Raw genomic sequence first — 20104 nt, forward strand, 5'->3', positions numbered from 1 at the left:
TTCACGAAAGTACTTATCCCTGCAGTGCACATTTAGCTGAAGCATGTGTGCTAGTGGGGAAAGAAACAAGTCTGCCTTGGGGCTGGTCGAAGGCAACAAGATTGTCTTACTTAAATAAACTCTGCATTAAGAAAATACTTTGCCGCAGCAGGGTTTCTGGTAACTATAACCGTCTAGCTAGTGTCACCGCAATGAAAAACACATTATCACCACCCAATCTTGCATTGCGGCGCAGGGTAGCACGTCTTTGCCCATTCTTTAAAATTTATCACCAGAACACAGACTTAAAAAATGCACTCCTAAACGCTCCCACTTACATTTCACGACGCATTGATCATTCTCGCAAGGTTGGCATTCCGCGCTGTCGCACTGCTGCATATTCCAATTCATTTATTCCCAACACAGCATCAGAGTGGAACCACCTACCAGCATCAATTGCGCTTATCAACGATTTTGACGAATTCAAAAGACGTTTGAATGACCTGTATTCCATCAGCTGAGTGAAGTATTTCATTCTATGTACAATGTGTCATATATTGCGTTAGTGTACTTTGTCTTGTAATTCTTTTTCATGGGTCATCTGTTGACAATAGCATTTACACTTTGTGATTGTCATGTCGTATTTGTTTTTGGTACGTGTTTCATTACGAGTATGAACACGCTTACAGGTTTTTGGTTGTATTACTATCTTTTTTCCTTTGCCTTGTAAACGCGATGCGAAGTTGTCTTACGTTTGTCCTTTTTTTGTGTTGTACTGCTCATGTACCACTCCCCTCAGTAATGCTCCTGGGGCCATGAGGGTATCTTGAATAAATAAATAAATAAAAGGTACAATGTCAGGAATCTGTAAATTACACTTGGCTAAAAAAAAAAAAAAAAAGCAGTTGTCGGCAGCGCATTATTTGCAGATTTAACCCCCTAAGAATTGTGTTGTGGCTTTCCCCGAATAATTTTCTTCTTATGACAGTTGTCTTGGGTGTTTTTTAGTGAACAAGATCTTGCCGCGGGCGCATGTTGGTATATTTAAGCACGGCATTATAGTGCTGATTGCAGTGTTCATTATGGTGTCTACTTCAATGTTCATGACAACGTGACGATGATGATGCTGGGCATCTTTCTTTGTGCAGATGTGGATGAGTGTGCCACCAGGTTTCCTTGCACTCACAACTGTCGCAACACCTACGGGTCGTTCGCCTGCACGTGCGCTGACGGCTACCTCTCCGTTGACGGGGGCCGCACCTGCAAGGCAAACTCCTGTAAGTGTGCAGCATACATATCATACTGTTCCAAATTAATTTTTAATGCCCAAATATGCCATCTGAATACTGTAAATCTTTTTATGTATGTAAAAGCAATCAAAAATGCAATTTCAGGCAGAATTGCTTCCTGCGGCTATACAGGTTGCCTTCTGGGCGTGCACACCCTTAGCCCGACACGATTCACAACAAATTAAATTTTACTTTGATAAATTTAAATCACATTTTTTCAAAATTGGGTTCGTTCTAACATTTTTTTTGCACCATTCATAGGTGTGTAAATACGCCATCAGTGTTTTAACTTGAAAGAAAACCTAGTATCCTGTCTCCCTCCCCCCCCTCCCCCCCCTTCCAAATGAAAAGAATATTATTGGCTTAATGTGTACGAAGAGAGAAATTGGGCTTGTTTTAGGGAAATCTTGTTTAACACAAGTTTGCCTGTAGTTTTCACTGTCGCCTTAGTTTCTGGGACTGCACATTAGCACACCGACACTCTTCACCCTTTAAGGGCCGAATTTTTTTGCCAAATGCGATCCCCCTCGGTCGATTTTTTTTACTGCTGATTTAAATTCTTCGGATGAATCTATTTCAAGAAAAAATTAACGTATTTTTTTTAGGGTGACCATAAAGTGACAAAAAAATTGTTTGTGTTGTTACATACATGTGGTTTATTCATGAGTAACACAAGAAAAATTCGAAATAAACGAGAGAGTAACAAGCTGGCACCTTTTGAGTGAATTGAAATCAGATAGACATCAGTTTTGCGTGCGCAAAAAGCGGGAAGCACCCGGAGGACGATACCGAAACCAGCCGCTGCGCACGGGCGCATGGCTGGTTGCGCGAGCGATAGACGGCGTACCGCTCCTATAAAATACAAAAAAAAAAGAGAGAGAGAGAGAGAGAGAGAGAGAAGAGCGTCATCAGTTTCGCAGGCGCCCTTAGTCTGTGGCAGGGGCAAGAAGCGAGGGTGCCCGGGCACCCAGTGGGCGATACCCAGCGCGCCCCCTCTTTACCGTATGCGCTAGCAATAGCCGGCGCGACGCTGAAGTAAATCATAAAAAAATAAAAAGAGCCATCGGCGCAAGAAAATAATTTGACGTATTTCCACAGTGTGGCAGCACATGCCAAGCAAGAGAAGTTGGCGTACATATACGTTATTGACCATTTTGAAGGTGTTTGCAGAGGACATATATGTATGTCTGTGACCCTGAAAGGGTTAATATTGTTTTAAAATTTAATTCTATGCCAACTGTCGCAGCGGTTTGTCTGAGAGGGGGGGGCACAAATACTACAGTTTTGTGCACCCTCTGCACATGCTGCCTACCATAACTGACAGCCCTGAAACATTGTTGCCAGCTAAATGAACTAAATGAAGGGACACATCCTATATGCACATCTTCAGTTAGTAATTCACCTCCTCCACTCAGTCTATGTCATCTTTTTCCTCTGCTAGAGTTTTACTACCAGTTAAGAGGCAAAATGTGATAGGTTCTTTTATCAAGCCAGGGTGCATAGTTTGCGAACAGCATTTTTACTAGTCGCAATGGTGCTTGCTTTAGGCTGTTATGTGTGTCTTGCCATGTGTACTGCAATGCACCTCTCATTTTTTTTTCCCTTGTCTCTGTTTTCGTGCAGCTGTGCGGGCCCACTTGTTGCTCTCGAACCGTTACTACATTCGGCAACTTGACCTGCGCAAAATCAGCTCGGAGCTCCTAGCCGAGAACCTGACCAACTCTGTGGCTCTGGACTTTGACTCCGTTGAAGACTACATCTACTGGTCGGAGGTGACTGCAGTGGGAAGCTCCATCAAGCGCAAGTGCATCAAGGGGAAGCATCAGCCTGAGGTACGACAGGCACCTCGTTTGCGTCCCTCCCCTTTCCTGTCTCTTGTTGCAACAGGCACAGTGGTATCCTGTTTAGGTTGTTTGCCTTTTGTCATACCACCGTTTCGCGAACGCAGGTGGCCAGTGGTTCCCCTTGCCCTGCTTGTCTTACTGTCGCACGCTTTCTCTGTGTCCTTGTAGGTCTTGCACTCTACCACTGTGCAAAACCCGGATGGCCTGGCCGTAGACTGGGTTGGCCGGAACCTTTACTGGTGCGACAAGGGCAAGGACACGATTGAGGTGTCGCACTTGGATGGGAAGTTCCGCAAGGTTCTCATCAGGACTGGACTGGAGGAGCCACGGGCTATCGTTGTGGATCCTTACGATGGGTGAGCCCGCTTTTTAAGTGCAGAGCACTTGTTGTCGTAGCTCGCTGTAATGGTCGATGCCAAACGACTGCCGGAATCAGGCGGTGCCGCGAGATAACGGACCCAAGTAGAGCCCGGCAATCCGTTGTAGGGCGTCCCGCAGAGGCTTCGAAAACCAAGCGGTTCAAATAGTCATAACCGTTCGGAACTCATGAAACGCTGGTGCTTGTCATACATCTCCCCGTTGTTTAGCACAAAAAAAAAAAAAAACTGCAGGTACATTTGACGCAAAATATAGAATTAACCGGCAGCACCCACGTTCATTTAGTTCGGGACGCTCGTTGGGTTGGTTTTTGCGATAGTAAGTGAAAAAAGTGGCAGTGCAACGCTGGCACGTGCGGGAGGAAAAGCAAGCACAGAAAAGACAAAACTCCCGCTGGCATTGTTTCAGGCAGGGGGCGTGCGAGCACCATGGAGGCGGGAAATTTGCATTGCTTAGGGTGGTAGCAGTGAGCGGATAACGGCGCTACAGCACATTATGGCGAATCACTTTCTCTGCTCTTCTGTCAGCGTCCATGTTGAGTGGAATGGCTTTATTATTTTTTTTTCTTCCGTTTTTAGGCATTGGGCTCTGCCCTTGCGGCACAGCATTTTGCAATGTACTAGCACCAAATGTGATCATCCGTTCAAGTTGTTTGACCCAGCACACCAGGTGTTTTCGTCTAGTTTTCGTGGTGGCTGCGTTTGTGTTCTGTGTGCTGTGTAGCAGAAAATAACGATGGGTGCTGCCTCATCTACAAGTGGTGTGAGTGATCCTGTTCAAGAGTGTGGACGAGAAAATGCCAAGGCTATGCGATGAAGCCATGCAGCTTAAACAAATGAGGAATTTTGAATCCAAATTAAATTATGTGCACTTTGTGTCTTGCCAAGTTTTGTGCCTACATGTTTCCTAAAGAGACACAGAGTAGTTGCACTTGCTGTTGATTGTGTAACAAACTTGAGCAGCCGTACCTGGCACATATTTCCCTACCCCTCAGCTTCATGTACTGGACGGATTGGGGTCAGCGCCCGTACATTGGCAAGGCCGAGATGGATGGCACGAATGTGCGGGTCCTTGTGAACGAGTCTTCCGAGTCAATGGGCTGGCCCAACGCTCTCACCCTGGACTTGATCACCCGCCAGCTGTTCTGGGCTGACGCCAAGCATGACTACATTGCTACTGGTAACCTGGATGGCGGCAACATACGCATCCTCGCTCGAAACGGTTTGTACACCTTGGCTTCGACTTCTAATGCTGTGAGCTCTAAGCAGCTGGGACTGGAATTTTGCTGTAGTAAGCACCACAAAATATCTAATTCCAGAAGTAAACCGTTGGCATCTGTTCCACGGAATAAGTGCCTTTTGAATTGCCGCGCAGACATTTTAACCTTTTGAAAGTGAGCTTCAGTTTGTGAACCTTAGCCCCGGTGTTAACTCTGGATACCTGTAAAATTTGTGGTTCCGGCTAAGGCACTTCAAGTTTTCATTTGTATTGTTTAGGCATGCTCAACGTCGAGTGAGAACAATTTGTACTTTAGTAGGAGCTCCTGTTTCATTTATACGGCCCATCTCAGATGGCAAGCATTAGATTTGCAGTGCACCAAGAGCAGTTGCTGTCGAATTTGTCAATCTCACACACTCCTGCCCGAGTGGTAATGAGGGTGCTGTTGCCCTGCCTCCGTGCACAGGCCCTTCGTCTCCGCTGCACCATGTGTTTGCCATGACCCTGTTTGAGGACAAGCTGTACTGGACGGACTGGGAGAGCAAGGGTGTGCTGTACTGCAACAAGAACAACTGCTCCAACATCACCACCCTGGTGCACACCAACATCCGCCCCATGGACATCCAGGTGCAGCACCCCTTGAGGCAGAGACCGAGTGAGTGGGCCCGCATCCTGCTGCGGTGGTGGTTTTATTGCTTTCCATTGAAAGTTGCCTTCTGCTTGGCAGCCCCTTTTCCCATTTGATGCAACTTTTGCGGCACCAGGGTGCCTGCGATGGGGCAGACACTAGACGCTGTCTAATTCTTTCCTCCACAGTGCCTGATAATCCGTGCCAGGATAATGGTGGCTGTGCGACATTGTGCCTCCTGAAAGCAGGTGGCAAATCCACGTGTGCCTGTCCCGAAAATTACGTCCTGCAAGGCGACTCCGTGTCGTGTGAAAACAACTGCACAAGGTGAGGTGTGCCCATGCTGTGCTTGGCAAAGTTTTTAGCCATTTTTTATTTTTGTGCTGTAAAGGGTACGAGGGCTGCAACCTTTTAACTTTTTCAGTATTGCTGGTGTTTCTCTAAGCTTTAACATGGTACCATGGGCATTTGAAGCTTCAATACAGTGGAATATTGATGATACGAATCAAAAAGTATTTGTACCATCCGAAATTTTGTATTATCCGAAACAAACTAAACTGGCTCAAATATACAAAGAGAATTCATATTTATTTCCTTCTTTTTCTTACATTTTGTTGCAAGTTTGTTACACATTCTGAATCTTTTCTTAAAGGTAGGAACACATTCTGAAAGAAAGAACCAAAGCAATCATCATAAAGAAATGTGAGGTAGCATTACTTTTGTTAGAGGGACTATTGCTGGGCAGCCAGAAAAGCAGTATTCCAACATTCCAATGGGAAACATTAGAACAAGGCTAGACATTTAACTATCCAGCATTCATAGGAATCTAAAAGGGGAAACAAAAGTAAAAACTTCATACCTCACCAACTTATAATGCAAAAAAGGAAAAGTGCAAGGCCGCAGTACGTAATTTCACGTGCCATTTCCCTTCCTCTCCAACCTCCCCCTTTTTCCCCCCCCTGTGTGCAGCTCCCAGTTTGTGTGCGAGAAGACGTACAAGTGCATCCCAGCGCTGTGGCGGTGCGACACCCAGGACGACTGTGGGGACGGCTCAGACGAGCCGGCCAGCTGCCCACCATTCCACTGCAGTCCCGGGCAGTTCCAGTGTGCCGACGGGCTCTGCATCCAGCCCAGCCAGCTGTGCGACGGCAAGCCCCAGTGCAAGGCAGGCGACGACGAGCACGACTGCGGTGAGCCTTGCTCGATGGCTGCTTTCCGTTAGGCAAGCTCTTGCAGTGTTGGGAAGTAGGCAGCTCTTGTTTTTATGCGGGGAGAAGATCAGGACTGTTAGTACTGCAAGCATCACTTGGGGGCTTGTCAAACACTTTGATGTCCAAATCTGCGTGTACATCTGCTCCTAAGTGTCTGTCCCCTATTGGGGAGTTGTATAATGATCCCATTACCCATCCTTTCCTTCACTCTGGCGATGGAATGAATACTGTTAAACAGAAGGAATGCTAGAATAGGGACTAGAATTGAGTGACTTCTTCTTCGATATACTACTTTCCTTTTTATGTAAAAGGGCTAGAAGCATAAAATAATCCTTATGGCACTTCTTGATCCTTCTATACTACAATCGTATATGCTCTTTGACCATCTATCCAGCAGGTTGGTGTAAAAAGACTATCAGACCTTCACAAAATATAGCATATAAAATGAAGCAAAAGAACTGGCTTCTTATTTGACATGACCATGCTGCAGCACATACGTCTTGTCAGTTTTTCTGACAATAGCTTAAATATTAGTTGTTGTTTTTTTTTAAATATAGTACAGGCCCTCATTTCTCATTAGCAAAAGCACCTTCAAAAATTTTTCAGCATCCCATCTATTGTTTTCTCACACTTAGCGAGTTGCAACACTTTGTGTTGCACTTGCGATCCCCTGGACCTCTTGTGGCCTCTCTTGAGCTTGATGTGACAGTTTGTGAGTTTCCATGGTTTACCGCATGCTGAGATGATATGTCTTCCCAGATCAGACCTTCTTCTTGTACTGTTCCCTGAAAAAAAGTATCTATCAATAAATTTCTCGCATTTCACGAAATAGTTGTGGGTCTTATAAAAGCACCAAACTGGCAATCAATAAGAAGAAAACATTTGCGCAACCAAAGGCACCTTGCTGTATCTTTTCATGATGTCTTTTCACTTGCAGACAAGTATACGTGCTTGCCAAGTCAGTTCAAGTGTCCTGGAAACGAAACATCTCAGGCATACTGCATATCGGTGACCTCACGGTGTGATGGCCACATCGACTGCACTAGTGGAGGGGAAGACGAACTGAATTGCCGTAAGCCTCTCTCCTCTGCTTTCTCTAACTTGGTCTTTGATTGACCCCCTGAGCTGATACCACCATGGCAGCTTTCTCTTGGGCTCGTAATAACGGGCTGCCTGTTGCACATATGCTGTTAGTAAGCACTTTTTTAATCATTCTTTGCCAAGTACCCCCACAACCAGGACTATGTAACGCCCCGCATTTCCCTAATAATGCAGATTTTGTGGAGGTTCCACCTTTACTCGTTATAATAGCGTAAATGGAGATAATTGGTCGAACAAAATTTTGAAAAATCACAAAATAAGAAAAATGTAAGGAAATAGTGAAAATGGCGAACCGTGTAACGCCCTGCATTTCCACACAAATGCAGATTTTGTGGACGTTCCACCTCTAATTGTTATGATAGCATAAATTGAGACAATTGGTCGGACAGAATTTCGAAAAACCAAAAAATTTGGCTGGAAAAAAACTCGCACTCAAGACAAGCGGCACAAGAATGCTACGCATTAGTAGAAAATTCTCTGATTTTACACATATTTTTTGCGTGTGAACTCTATAATGCCTTTGAAATATAATCATGTTCAGTAGTGAATGAAATGACACCAGCACGATCATAAAATTGCTTTGGCATTTTACAACTGGAAGTACACAAATTGTCTGTGAGCCAGGGCCACTTTTTGAGGCAATATCATTGTTGCAGAAGCATTCATTAATTGATGTAATTTTTTTTGGTTCCAGAATGCATTTGTAACAGCTGAAGTTCAGCTCATTGGAAGCAGTGCACTTTAGCGGGGAAATTTTTCATATTCGTGTCATTCCAAACTTTGTGTCAACTTTGATTGTGTTATCAAGATTCCGCCGTATTATGAAAGAAACTGTATGTTAGTGTAGGGGTTTTCGCACCAAGTTAACGCATCCAGATGGTTTGTTAATTTTTAAGGACAAGTCTTAGCTAAGTAGGAGGGCTGTTATGCCTGTGTCGCCAAAAATAGCTGTCTTTTTTTTCTTTGTACTCTTTTCCCACAGCGTGTCACAAGGGAAGACTTGCTAATATAACTGTTCGATTGCTTGCAGCGCCCAAGATCTGTCCAGCCAACCAGTTTAAGTGCAACAACAGCCGTTGCATCCCCGAGGTGTGGACATGTGACGGAGATAATGACTGCTTTGACGGATCGGATGAGCCGCCCAACTGCGGTGAGAACTTCCATATGTCATGGTGTGGTGTGATTGCCATCCTGTGCCTATAAATACAAGTATCCCCTGCCTTCTGTATTGGTATCATTTTTCTCAAGCAGGTAGTACAAATTACTTTCTTCAGTTGGGTGAATATTTCACCCAACTGAACTGTTTCAAAAATCCTGCACAATGACTGGGTTGCATCCAGTGCGATTTCATTTCAGTCAGCACAGTCTGTTTGCATAAACTTTCTGGTGACATCTCTCTTAATTTGCCATGTAGGTTGAGCAGGCACCTGCCAACCTTTCCCACGATTGTAGCTTTGTAGAGCAAAAGGTGTCGTTTGTGTTGGTGACTTAATTGGATGCCACTTTACCTATAGCAAAAAATGTCTGGGCTCCTGCTGGAACAAGGGGAGATTATACGGCAGCAGAGAAGGAGTGGTCAGCAGGGTGAAAGCGTTTAACGTCACTGGGGCCTGCTTTGTCAGCGCACACGGAGTTGTGATGTTCTTGAGGAAAGCAACGTGTCTTGGTTTCCGTCTTTGCCTTGTAGCGGACCGTCAGTGCCCCCCCAACTCGTTCCGCTGCTCCTCGGGGCGCTGCATCCCCCTGGCGTGGCGCTGTGATGGGGACTACGACTGCTCGGGCCGGGAGGACGAGGGCCCCTCGTGCGACGAGGAGGCCATGAGCTGCCACCCGAACTACTTCCGCTGCACCAACGGCCGCTGCCTGCCCGGCCACTGGCAGTGCGACTTCGACGACGACTGCGGGGACGGATCGGACGAGAAGAGCTGCGGTGAGGGGGCACCGGGGTCCCCGCAGTGGCGGGGCTTGCTTTACAACCAGTGCTTCAGAAGGGGCTGGGGGAAACGTTCAAATAAGGGAGCAGTCCTGAAAAGTAGGAGCCATTGTAAAGGCGCCTCTCTTGCCTCTTTCAGGAGAATGTGGCAAAATTATCTCGCAATGCACTAGGGCAACATCAGTTCATGTTGGTTATAGCTAGCCATTGGGTCGTTACCATTCATATTAATAACTTGAAGTTAGCTGTAACCTCAAATAAAACATTGGGGTCAGTTGTAGCTGGATGCGCAGTGGAATGAAGGCAAAGTGGCACAGCATAGAAGAGTCTTTTGGAAGCCATTGCCTTTTGCCTCTTTCTCTCTCTTACACACAGAACATCGAAGTTGCCTCACCAATGAGTTTCAGTGTGCCAACGGGAGATGCATCCGGGCTTCCATGCACTGCAATGGCGAGTTCAACTGCGAAGATCGCAGCGATGAGACCAACTGCAGTGCGTGCTGCTTTTTTCTCCCTTTCTCTCTCTTTTTGGGCAATAACTTTGCAACTTGCTGTGTTGTCTCCATTTAGTGCATTATGAAGTTTATATGTATTCATTTACAGGATTTTTGTAGCCGAGCTTTTCAATTGGTATGATGTTATAGAAACTGAAATTTATAATGAAAATAAACATTCTTTTCACCTAGAGGTTTTTAACACCGAGGCATTTTCTAAATGGAAGGATATGTTATTCTATTATTAGAAGCAAGCCGTTCTGTCAGGTGTCCTGTACGTCAGCAATGCTATCTTTGGTTTTGTAATAATTGCTCGTTAAAAAAAAAGACTGTTAGTTGCGCTACAATCTTCATCTGCATGACGATTACTTGTCACATACACATGCCAAATTAAAACCGTACGCTAAAACTGAGCAACCAGTGCGCCTAGTTTGCGTCACGTGGACAGGCCGGGCCGGTTATTCTAGCATTGTGACCTCATTGTCCTCTTTCTGTTGTTCGCCTGCAGATTCCACCTGCCGTTCGAACGAGTTTTACTGCAAGGTTGTCGGTCACTGCATCCACAAGGAGTGGCGGTGTGATGGGGACGTTGATTGTGCAGATGGGTCAGACGAAGAAGGTTGCAGTAAGTAATCATTTGGCTATTATTCTTTTTTTTTTTCTCATTTTGATCTTTTTATATGTGCTTTATTCGCATTAATTTACTTAGCCCTTGTAAACAGAAACGTAAAACTAGGTATATCATTGCCCAGTGTATGGTGCAGCTCAGCCGAGATGCATTTAAATTCGTGACATTTTGTAATCTAGTTTATTCAAAAGTAAAAGCTGTGATTTTGTGCTCCCCAAGTCAACAGTCGGGCAATGTCAGAACGTGGCATAGTGAGCACTTTTTCTTCCCCCCAATTCTGAATGCTATACGTCGACTGGGCATTCCACTGATAAATCTGTAGAGCCAACCAAAGTAGAAAATTTGACCGACGCTGAGTGAGCCTAAATTGATGAGCAAAACGCAATTGGTTTCTGATGAACCCATGGCTTGTTGCAATAGAAAGACAAAGCATTCCTGAACGGAGCACATTGATCTCGGGCAAGCACACTGATCTCGGATGACCAGTAAAGCATGGATAACCCACGTTGAACTCTAGATCAACTTATTGGATTTGTCGTAACACATTAGAAAATTTTTATGAGGCATGTTTGTCCTTGGTATGTACTGGTGCTTTTAGATTTGGTACCCCAAATATGCTATGACTGATTTTGTTTGATGCGTTGTAAAAACAGCAGTTCTTACAATACGTGGCAATTTTTAAAAAATGTTCTCCGGTGCATCGTTGACCAGGGCCTCGTTGACCTCTTTGATTGGCCTTATTGTATTTAAACCTGTGGGGCAACATGTCTTGTTCCAAGGTTTTTTTTTTTACCAGTGACATGTTCTTTTCTCAATGTGATTCTCACAGACATAGCTTGCAAGAGCGGCGAATTCCAGTGCCAAAATGGCCACTGCATTACTGGGGCCTTCCAGTGCGACAACGAAGACGATTGTGGGGACGGTTCAGATGAAGATCACCAGCTCTGCTGTAAGAGAGCCTTCGCAGTCTTTGGCTGCCCCCTTTTTCTATGCTTTGTTCTTTCCCCGAGATGAACCCCCACTTGACACTGCACTTGTTCCGGTGCGGTTCTGCCCCTCGTTGCAGTGCACTTTGCGTGTCCCCCCGGGAAGTTCAAGTGCAAGAACAGCCTGTGCGTGCCAAGGTCAAGCATGTGTGACGGAAAAGACGACTGTGGCGACAAATCAGACGAAGACACTCCGCAGTGTGAGTAAAGTTTTCGTCCCGCGTTATGAAATTCTGCTCACTTTCCCTTGCAGCTCCGTCAGTAAGTCCACGCATGAAAAAGTTTATGAACGTGGCAGAGCTTTTGCAGGATGCTGCAGTCATTATTTGCAGGTGTCAGCTGGCGCTGCTGCTGCAGATTGCCATAAATGGATTTGCCAAGCTAGTAGCTAACAAGTTATGAAAAGTTGCTACTGTGAACTGTTTTTTTAATTAAGACCTGTACACTTCATGTATAGTTTCTAGCGGTTCAGACAAATTTAGATATTAAGTGCAGAGCACTTTGGGGGTTCGCTTTGTCATCGTAGCTCACTATAACGCTCGATGTCAAGCTACTGCCGGAATCATTCGACACAGCGACTTAACGGACCCAAGTAGAGCCCGGCGTACCGTCGTAGGGCGTCCCACAGAGGCTTCAAAAACCAAGGGGATTAAATGGTCATTACCATCCGAAACTTGTGAACCTGTCGCTTGTCATACATTTTTGTTTGGCCCACCATGTTTTTTTTTTTTTTAACAAGTTTCAGGGCTGCTCAAGTTATATGACTTCTTATTTAATCCGTACTGGCAGTTTCCCAATAGTAGTAGCACATATTCTGCTGAGGAAAATCCACTTCAATGGCAACCAACTGAGTTGGGAAGGAATTGTTTTGTTTAACAAATAGACAAAACAAAAGAAAGAAAAAAAGAAAAAGGTGTCCTAGACATTCAATGTTGAGAACGATAGCCCGGTAAGAAGGGGGAATTAACTTGGTAGCCAAGGAAAATCTTTTGCCATTCATTAGCCGGCAGTGTTGTGGGCTCTAGCTACAAAATTATTCTGTTCACCAATCTCTTTGTCTGTGTGGGGCTGGGTTTAGGGTGGTATGCCAGAGATCAAAACTGCTGTTTGCTTGGTAAGGCTGAGTGTTGTTCATGAAAAAAGAGGCTGTCATCAGATGAATGAAAAGCGCACTAACTATGATTGTGGACATCAAGGATGATCTTTGGGTCAGGTACTGGCGTTATGTGTTTAGATATTGATCCTGTAAAATATAGTTCTGTCTAGCTTCGTGTTTATGCAGTTTTCTAATGGTTCTGTAGAAATCTCCGACATCGAGGATGTTAAGTGAATGCAAGCGTGCTGTAATTAATTGTGGCATTTCTTAAAATCTCATCACAATTGCAGTTCCCCAGAACACTAGACAAGTTATTTTTGTAGCCTTGCTAGTGAAAAAAAAATTTGTATGTACTTTGAGATGTGGCTCATGATTTTGGCCTTTTGCATTGCTTCCAACTGCCATTGGATTGTCTAGTGAACAGGGCTGATGATTGGGCAACGTGGCCAGCAGTCGCATTAGTTGTGGCTTGTAGCTGGCACTGCTGACCAGTGTGGCACATTGATCAGGAGTTGTGCTGACTGTGCACTGGGCTAAGAGTGCAAGCATTGGAAGTTGCACAAATGCCCCCACGGGAGGGGGCTGGTTAGGAAAGAGAAACGGCACTTGAAGCTGTGTTGCTCTGAGGAAAAAACAACCTGGACTGAAAGAGCGAAAAAGATTGCCGAAGGAGAGTTAGGCCGGGTTCAGACTGTTGCCGCAACTGTCATAATAACTTTAAAGAATGACGTCATTTCACGTCTCGGCCAACCAAACTGGCGTGACATGCCATTTTTTTACGTCCATAGATCACAACATGGCTTTTTGTGTCGGTAGTCTTAGCATAGCCTTAAAGAAAGTGAACTTTTGTGCTAGTCACTAGATCCCACGCTGCTACCTTTTATATTGGCCTTGTTTGCTGTAGTTTGATTGAATGCTTTCGTTGACCTTCGAGTTCTTGGAACCTCTGTATGTATCTGATTTTCACTCGTGAATGCTGTTCGGGCTTCATTTTAAGAAGTGGATGTGTGTGGCATGTAAATGAGCTGCGTGCTCTCCTAGGTCATCGTTGCAAGGCGGACCAGTTCAAGTGCAAGAGCCAGCGTTGCATAGGGCGTGCATTTCTCTGCAATGGTGCGGATGACTGCGGTGACGGCTCTGATGAAGACGACTGTGGTAAGAACTTGAATGCCTTGTCTCTCGTGTTTTTATCTTTAATCTCGAATGTTGCTGGTCTGTTTAGTAGTTGCGCCTGTGTCTTTGTGTAAGCAATGTACGGTTGCCGCCACATTCTTCCAGACACAGGACCTTGCAGCTTTGGCACGTGTTCCCAGACCTGCAACATCAAGAAGAATGCCAGCCACAGCTGCAGTTGCACGCCTGGCTTTATCCGAGACCACCATCGCAACAGCTCGTGTGTGGCACAAGGTGAGCTGGCAAGCAGGCCCTAAGCAGGTGCGGCCAACAGCAGCACAGCTTGTCACAAAAGGCATTTGAGCATGAGCGGTCGCCATCCCTTGCTGCAAGGGCGGGGTGCAAGCCAGAGTTTGCTACACTGCATGGCACAGCAAGGGCTGAAGAGAAGGGGAGTAGGCATCTTATCCCAAAACTGTGTTTGAATGGCCATTAGGTGTTGGACTTGAGGAGATCATGTCTGAGCGTCCGGTTCAGATTGAGAAACAGAAATAGGTCTGGGTTGTTAGTGCTGTTGCGGGGCAAGCCGTTTCCTTTGTTACGAACCTGATAACTGGGGTGGGTGGGTGTTTGGGCAAGCCAGCAATAGATGATGAACACTAGAACAGTTTTTACAGTGGACATGAGATTTCCAGGACATTGCATTGCTCTGTGCTAGTGAGGGTGGGAGTGAGGGCAATTGTTGCTGTATTTTGACGGTGGTCTCTGGTAAAAAGTCTCTTGTATGTTTTTACCATCTTATAATTACAGTTTACTCCCCTTAACACGCAGTCCACGGGGACCGTAAAAAACTTCCAATTAATCGAATTTCCAATTAAACAAAAAGCACTAGAACAGCAATGTTATTAGTCTCAACAACTTGTCTCCTTTCTTGATTTTGTTCAGAATCTTGACTGTCATCACCAATTCAAGCGCACAGCACTGGTTTCCCTTATAGTTGAGGCTTATCGGTAGAATTGAAGCACGAAGCATTTACCGCACAAACTGCTCACACGGCACTATGCGCAACGTTACGAATCAGCTTGCCGCCGTGCTTTCCTGCAACACTCCTCGGCTGTGCGGCGAAGCCTCCAGTGCATGCTCCTTTCAAGCAGTCCCACCCCCCTGTCGGTGACTCACGCTTGCACGTCTCGACTTGTCTGGATCGGTGGCGCCTCGTTATCGGCGTGATCAAACTTTGGTAGCATGCCGACGCAACACGCCGAGACTTGACCAAGGCACAGAAGCCCCGTGTCCACAGCGGAGACCTCCTCTCTCCCCTCTCTCGGACTCGGCGTGCGCCGCTACTACCGACTGCTCATGAACTCTGGAAAAAGTGTTGTGTGTGTCTGTGCCGTTTGTGACGTGTGCACAATCTAGAGGGAACGCTTGTTTCGACCGTTAGCGCTTTAATCTAGAGGGAACGCTTGTTTCGACCATTAGTGCTTTGGGCATAAATAAGACCTCTCCAAGCGCTGGATTTCATTCCTGTTTGAGCAGTGAATCAATGCTGTCACTCTGCTTGAGTCCTGTACTGTAACCTCGCCCGTCGGGGCATTGTTCTTCGGCTTCGGCTCATCTCTCGCTATGAAGTAAACGAGTTATGTTTTGCCTACGGCTTCTGGACTTCTTCACGGCTGCAACATTGGCTGGCCGCTCGCTTCAAACCACGCTACCACACGTATGTCGGAGGCCAGGGAGCGCAGCTCGGGTCGGCCTTCCCGTACCCAACAGCAACAACTTAGCTTGGGGACCTGAAAAGAGAGGGATGCGTATGCTGGCGCGAGTCTCAATTGAACTGCTGCTTTACTGGCTATGCATTGCCTCAGTTGCAGTGGCGCCGACATAGTGCAGAGCACAGCGGTGTTTGGTGCTTAAGATTTTGAATTTTATCGAGAAATGACGGCCATCTCAGTGTTTTTTATTTGAAATAACTTCCCATTAACTGAAATAATGTGTTTTAGCTTCAAATTATCAAGCGATTGCTTTCATTTAATTGCATGTAAAATCGCTGGGACAAGAACATCACTTCCGGTTGACTGTAATAAACTACTATAAAAATTTGGCCTCGGCATGGTGGGATCTGAAGACCTATTCGGACAAGGGGGTTGACCGATCCATTCCGCAGTATGCTGCTGATTCTATCTGATTCTTTATATGTCTGACTATCTGATATATATGGCTATCTGATTCTTTATATGGCATCGAGGCATTGGTGTGCCAGTGTGTAGTGGCACTGTACATCGCGGACTCCGTGCTGATTACCTGTGCTAACTGGTACTACTGTGTGTGGGAGACGCCGACTTCAACAGTGGCCAATAGTTAGTGGGAGATGATACCTGGAACATTGTGGTAACCCTGGACAAAACGCAGTTGTGCCCTACTTGGTACAAGGTCATAAGCCACATCCGAGTGCACGTAGTTGCTAGGCTGTCCTTGGGTCATCTGCCAGTGCACATGAGATTGTTGGAAGATGTAGTTCTGTTCTGACGTGTTCTATTCTTTTGGACGTGTTCTATTCCACGGTGCACGCATCGTATACTCACTGAACCACTATGCGAGGTGGAGCGATACCATTTGTTTATTATTTGCTGCGGACTACTTCCATAGCTTCCCCTGCATGGCACGCTTTGTGTGAGACGGAGTATAGCAACCACCACATAAGCTTTATAATGCATCGTAATTACAATGAACTATTACCTATTACCGCTTTGCTGGCACTGCCAATGCCCAGGTGGGGAGTCTTGTGACCATACTAACTGTGTGTGCCCCGTGCCTCAGGTGACAAGGCCTTCCTGCTGGTGGCAAGCGAAAACGACCTGCGCCACTTGGACCCGTACAAGACCGTCCACCAGGATGGCGAAGGCATGCTGGGCAACCTGGACCCGTCCAACCGCATCCATGCCGTGGACCTCTTCTACAACCGCTCCCAGACTCTGGTGTTCTGGGCGAGCCTGCACATGGGCGCCATCTACCGCCGGACCCTGGTGTCCATGGCGCCTCCCAAGGGTGCTGCAGGGAGGAAGAAGCGGATGGTCGGCGACGACACTGTCATGCTGGTGAGCCTAGGCACGCTCCTGCCACCCGGTGTGCTACTCCTGTACTTTTCCCAGCACCTGTCACATTTCTGGGATGTTCCGACACGTGTAGTGTGGTCGACACAGCTTTTCGTACTTCTGGCCTTCTGCTGCCTTGCATGACGGGAATCGGAGAGCTACTGCACTACTGGAAAGTCTAGGCCAACCATTTCGGCTCTCAATGTTTGTTTGAACATATTGCAGCGGAACCTTTCAGGTGTGGCCAGCTGAGGCTGTTATTCACCAGCATTTTGACAGAAACACTGAAAACGGGCCGTCAAGGTTTGTTCATCCTATTCAGTGCTGAGCTTGAGAGGACTCTGATATATAATAGAGTATCACGGGGTCTGTTGTTTGTGTGGTATTTAGGAGGAAAGCAGTTGTGCATCAAAAAAGTGAATTTATTTCACCCTAATAAGTGCATTACATCTGAATGTACAGAAACAAAAGGCGGGGAGCATGCGTTGACAGAGAGAGGAAGGCGGGAGAGAACACCCTCATTCACATGGAATGTGTGGAGAGTTATGGTTAAAGACATACCAAGAGCTGCCAGAAGGGAGAGCTCAAAAAAGTGGGGAAAAGGTCACGAGGCCATTGGTAGGGTGGTGGCAAATTTAGGTGCAAACAATGGCCATGCCCAGCCCTGGCCAGCTTTGTCTGATTTATGGCAAGGAGAAGACCAAGGAAGAGGCTCGTGTTGGCTTTTTAGTCTAACTCTCGGTGTGACCAAATTATGGAAGTTAAAAAAACATCTAAAATGATGGCACATTTTAGCCTGTTCAAAACAACCTTGGGAATACTGGCTTGGGGGTTTGCCACAACTCCCTGTTGCCTTGTATTCATGGCTTTATGTGGGCATGTACTAACATGCCCACATTGAATCCATAGCTCTTTATCCAGTGTTTGACACGGTGTTGACACACAGTTTCTTTTCTGTGTAGAATATTATGTGCACATAGAAAATGGGATATGGTGAACAGACAGTGGCATAGAATGACACGCCCAATGCCCGCCCTCCCCCCTCCCTCCTCCCCCCCCCCCCCCCCCCTTTGAGTACAGGTGTCATGATTCCTTCTCCCCTAATGAGGATGAAGAGTGATTGGTCATGCCATGCAATGACAAGTGAAGACATGAATCCTTTTTCTCAAAGGAGAATGTGTGTCCACAACTCACTGACATGACAAGTGGATTCAGAAAGAATGTGTGCGTGTGCGTGCATGCGTGAACACAGCCGTTATTTGTTCGATATTGTACGCCTCTACCAATTGCCTCAAAAGAGGAACTAAGCCTGAATTCCTTTTTTCTTTTTCTCCTACTCAGCTGGGCAACCTAACGGAGCCGCGAGGGCTGGCTGTGGACTGGGTTGGCCAGATGCTGTACTGGGTGGATGCCGGGGAACACACCATCTCGGTGGCCTCCCTGGATGGCCGCCTGCGGCGAACTCTCATCTCGGAGAACTTGGACCAGCCCACCGACATTGCTGTGGACCCTCAGTCAGGGTGCGCATCTACACCACAGAGCGCTGTCGCTGGATTGTGTAAATTCAGTGGTAGTGCTGCTCGAAGTTGCTTTAGTTCTTCTTTGCTTCAATGTATACACGGGCTTACGGATATCTTAACATACCGTTGATTGGACTGAACAGCGCAAAGTACTCATGAGTGACTACATTGAGAAAATGCCATCAGTCTGTAATAATTTTAGTACTGGTACATAGTACTGGTACATAGTACTGGTACTACACATAGTACTGGTACATAGTACTGGTACATAGTACTGGTACATAGTACTGGTACATAGTACTGGTACTACACATAGTACTGGTACATAGTACTGGTACATAGTACTGGCACATAGTACTGGTACATAGTACTGGTACACATAGTACTGGTACATAGTACTGGTACATAGTACTGGTACATAGCGTTTGTGTTCTGCATACAAAACGACATCTTCCCTCTCCTGCTTTTTCTATCACTAACGAGTGACCCTCATACCCTGAATGACAATTGTTTTCTCAAAAGCGGCTTTATACCACTTGGATGTAGAGATATGGTTATATTTTAGTGAACAGTAGTTCCTGTTTTTTGTAAAAATGAGACCACTGTGTCACATATGCAGCCAACTTCTTCAGCCACAGGTTTCCCCTTTTTTTCTGGAAGAAGAATTAAGGTTAGCATTCATTTCCACCTCACAACCAGGAATTGATCACCATATCTCTCAGCGTATATATAACCCTTGGTTGTGTAGCAAGCATCTGCCGCTTTTTCGTAGTGCGCTTTTTCTCCCCGAGAGAGAGAGGGAGTTGCAGTGCCCACTAACTGGCCTGGGCTTTTCCTCAGGTACATGTTTTGGACCGAGGCTGGCTTCAAGCCCAGGGTGGGCCGTGCCAGACTGGACGGCTCGGAACCCCGGACGCTGGTGGATGCCCGGGTGGTCTGGCCCACGGGCATCGCTGTGGACCATGCGGCGGGACGCATCTACTGGGCCGACCGCAAGGCCGCCCTGGTGGAGACGGCCAACTTCGAAGGCAAACTGCGCCACATTGTGTACGAGGCCATGAACCGCACCGCACAGAACGACAGTGCGCACGGTAAAACGCTTTCTGCTCCCCTGTTTCTCGTACCTCGGGAATCCCGAGGCATTTTTCGGGGTGTGTAGCCACAACAGCATAGCGCTGTCTCACAGGCCTGGTGAACAAGGCATCTCTGCTAAACGACATGGCCTGCACATTTTAGTGTGTCAGCATGCATTGCATGACTGCACTAGTCGGAAAAGGGAGGTTTGACAATCTCCTTCACAGCTTTGAGAGGAGGGGTACATATAATACATTCCTTTGGCCTCAACAAGCAACACGCAGCACAGGGAAAACGAGGAGGAGGGGGTGTCTAGTTGCTGCGATCTTGCTGGGTGACAAGGTGTGCACCAAACATAAGACAAGCCACTCATTTGCCATAGTTATCTAATACATGAAAACTGCTCATTGTGAGAATTTCTTTCTTGCAAAGGTTTTCTGGTGCACCAAGAAATGTTAATTCAAAATGGAAATAGATTCAGTGAAGTGAAATAAATTGTGTCATAGTAATTACTCTAC

The 20104-nt window shown here is 46.3% G+C and overlaps 1 protein-coding gene across 5 annotated transcripts in view; it reads left to right on the forward strand.

Annotated features, from left to right (window-relative positions):
- Window positions 1-20104, forward strand: part of Lrp1 (LDL receptor protein 1) — a 135804-nt gene that overhangs the window by 87265 nt on the left and 28435 nt on the right. For all 5 annotated transcript variants that reach the window (XM_077699959.1, XM_077699961.1, XM_077699960.1 and 2 more), the window contains 19 exons: window positions 1128-1256; window positions 2892-3100; window positions 3281-3468; window positions 4485-4711; window positions 5175-5363; window positions 5525-5663; window positions 6306-6526; window positions 7485-7619; window positions 8679-8798; window positions 9336-9578; window positions 9957-10073; window positions 10583-10699; window positions 11532-11651; window positions 11769-11888; window positions 13826-13939; window positions 14063-14191; window positions 16718-16995; window positions 18334-18512; window positions 19353-19603. In XM_077699959.1, the coding sequence (XP_077556085.1) occupies window positions 1128-1256; window positions 2892-3100; window positions 3281-3468; window positions 4485-4711; window positions 5175-5363; window positions 5525-5663; window positions 6306-6526; window positions 7485-7619; window positions 8679-8798; window positions 9336-9578; window positions 9957-10073; window positions 10583-10699; window positions 11532-11651; window positions 11769-11888; window positions 13826-13939; window positions 14063-14191; window positions 16718-16995; window positions 18334-18512; window positions 19353-19603 (3225 nt within the window). The remainder of the gene's footprint in view (window positions 1-1127; window positions 1257-2891; window positions 3101-3280; window positions 3469-4484; window positions 4712-5174; window positions 5364-5524; window positions 5664-6305; window positions 6527-7484; window positions 7620-8678; window positions 8799-9335; window positions 9579-9956; window positions 10074-10582; window positions 10700-11531; window positions 11652-11768; window positions 11889-13825; window positions 13940-14062; window positions 14192-16717; window positions 16996-18333; window positions 18513-19352; window positions 19604-20104) is intronic.

This window comes from Haemaphysalis longicornis, unplaced genomic scaffold (genome assembly GCF_048455015.1).
Source record: "Haemaphysalis longicornis isolate Haplotype H1 unplaced genomic scaffold, Haemaphysalis longicornis Haplotype H1 scaffold_2, whole genome shotgun sequence".
Classification (NCBI taxonomy): domain Eukaryota; kingdom Metazoa; phylum Arthropoda; class Arachnida; order Ixodida; family Ixodidae; genus Haemaphysalis; species Haemaphysalis longicornis.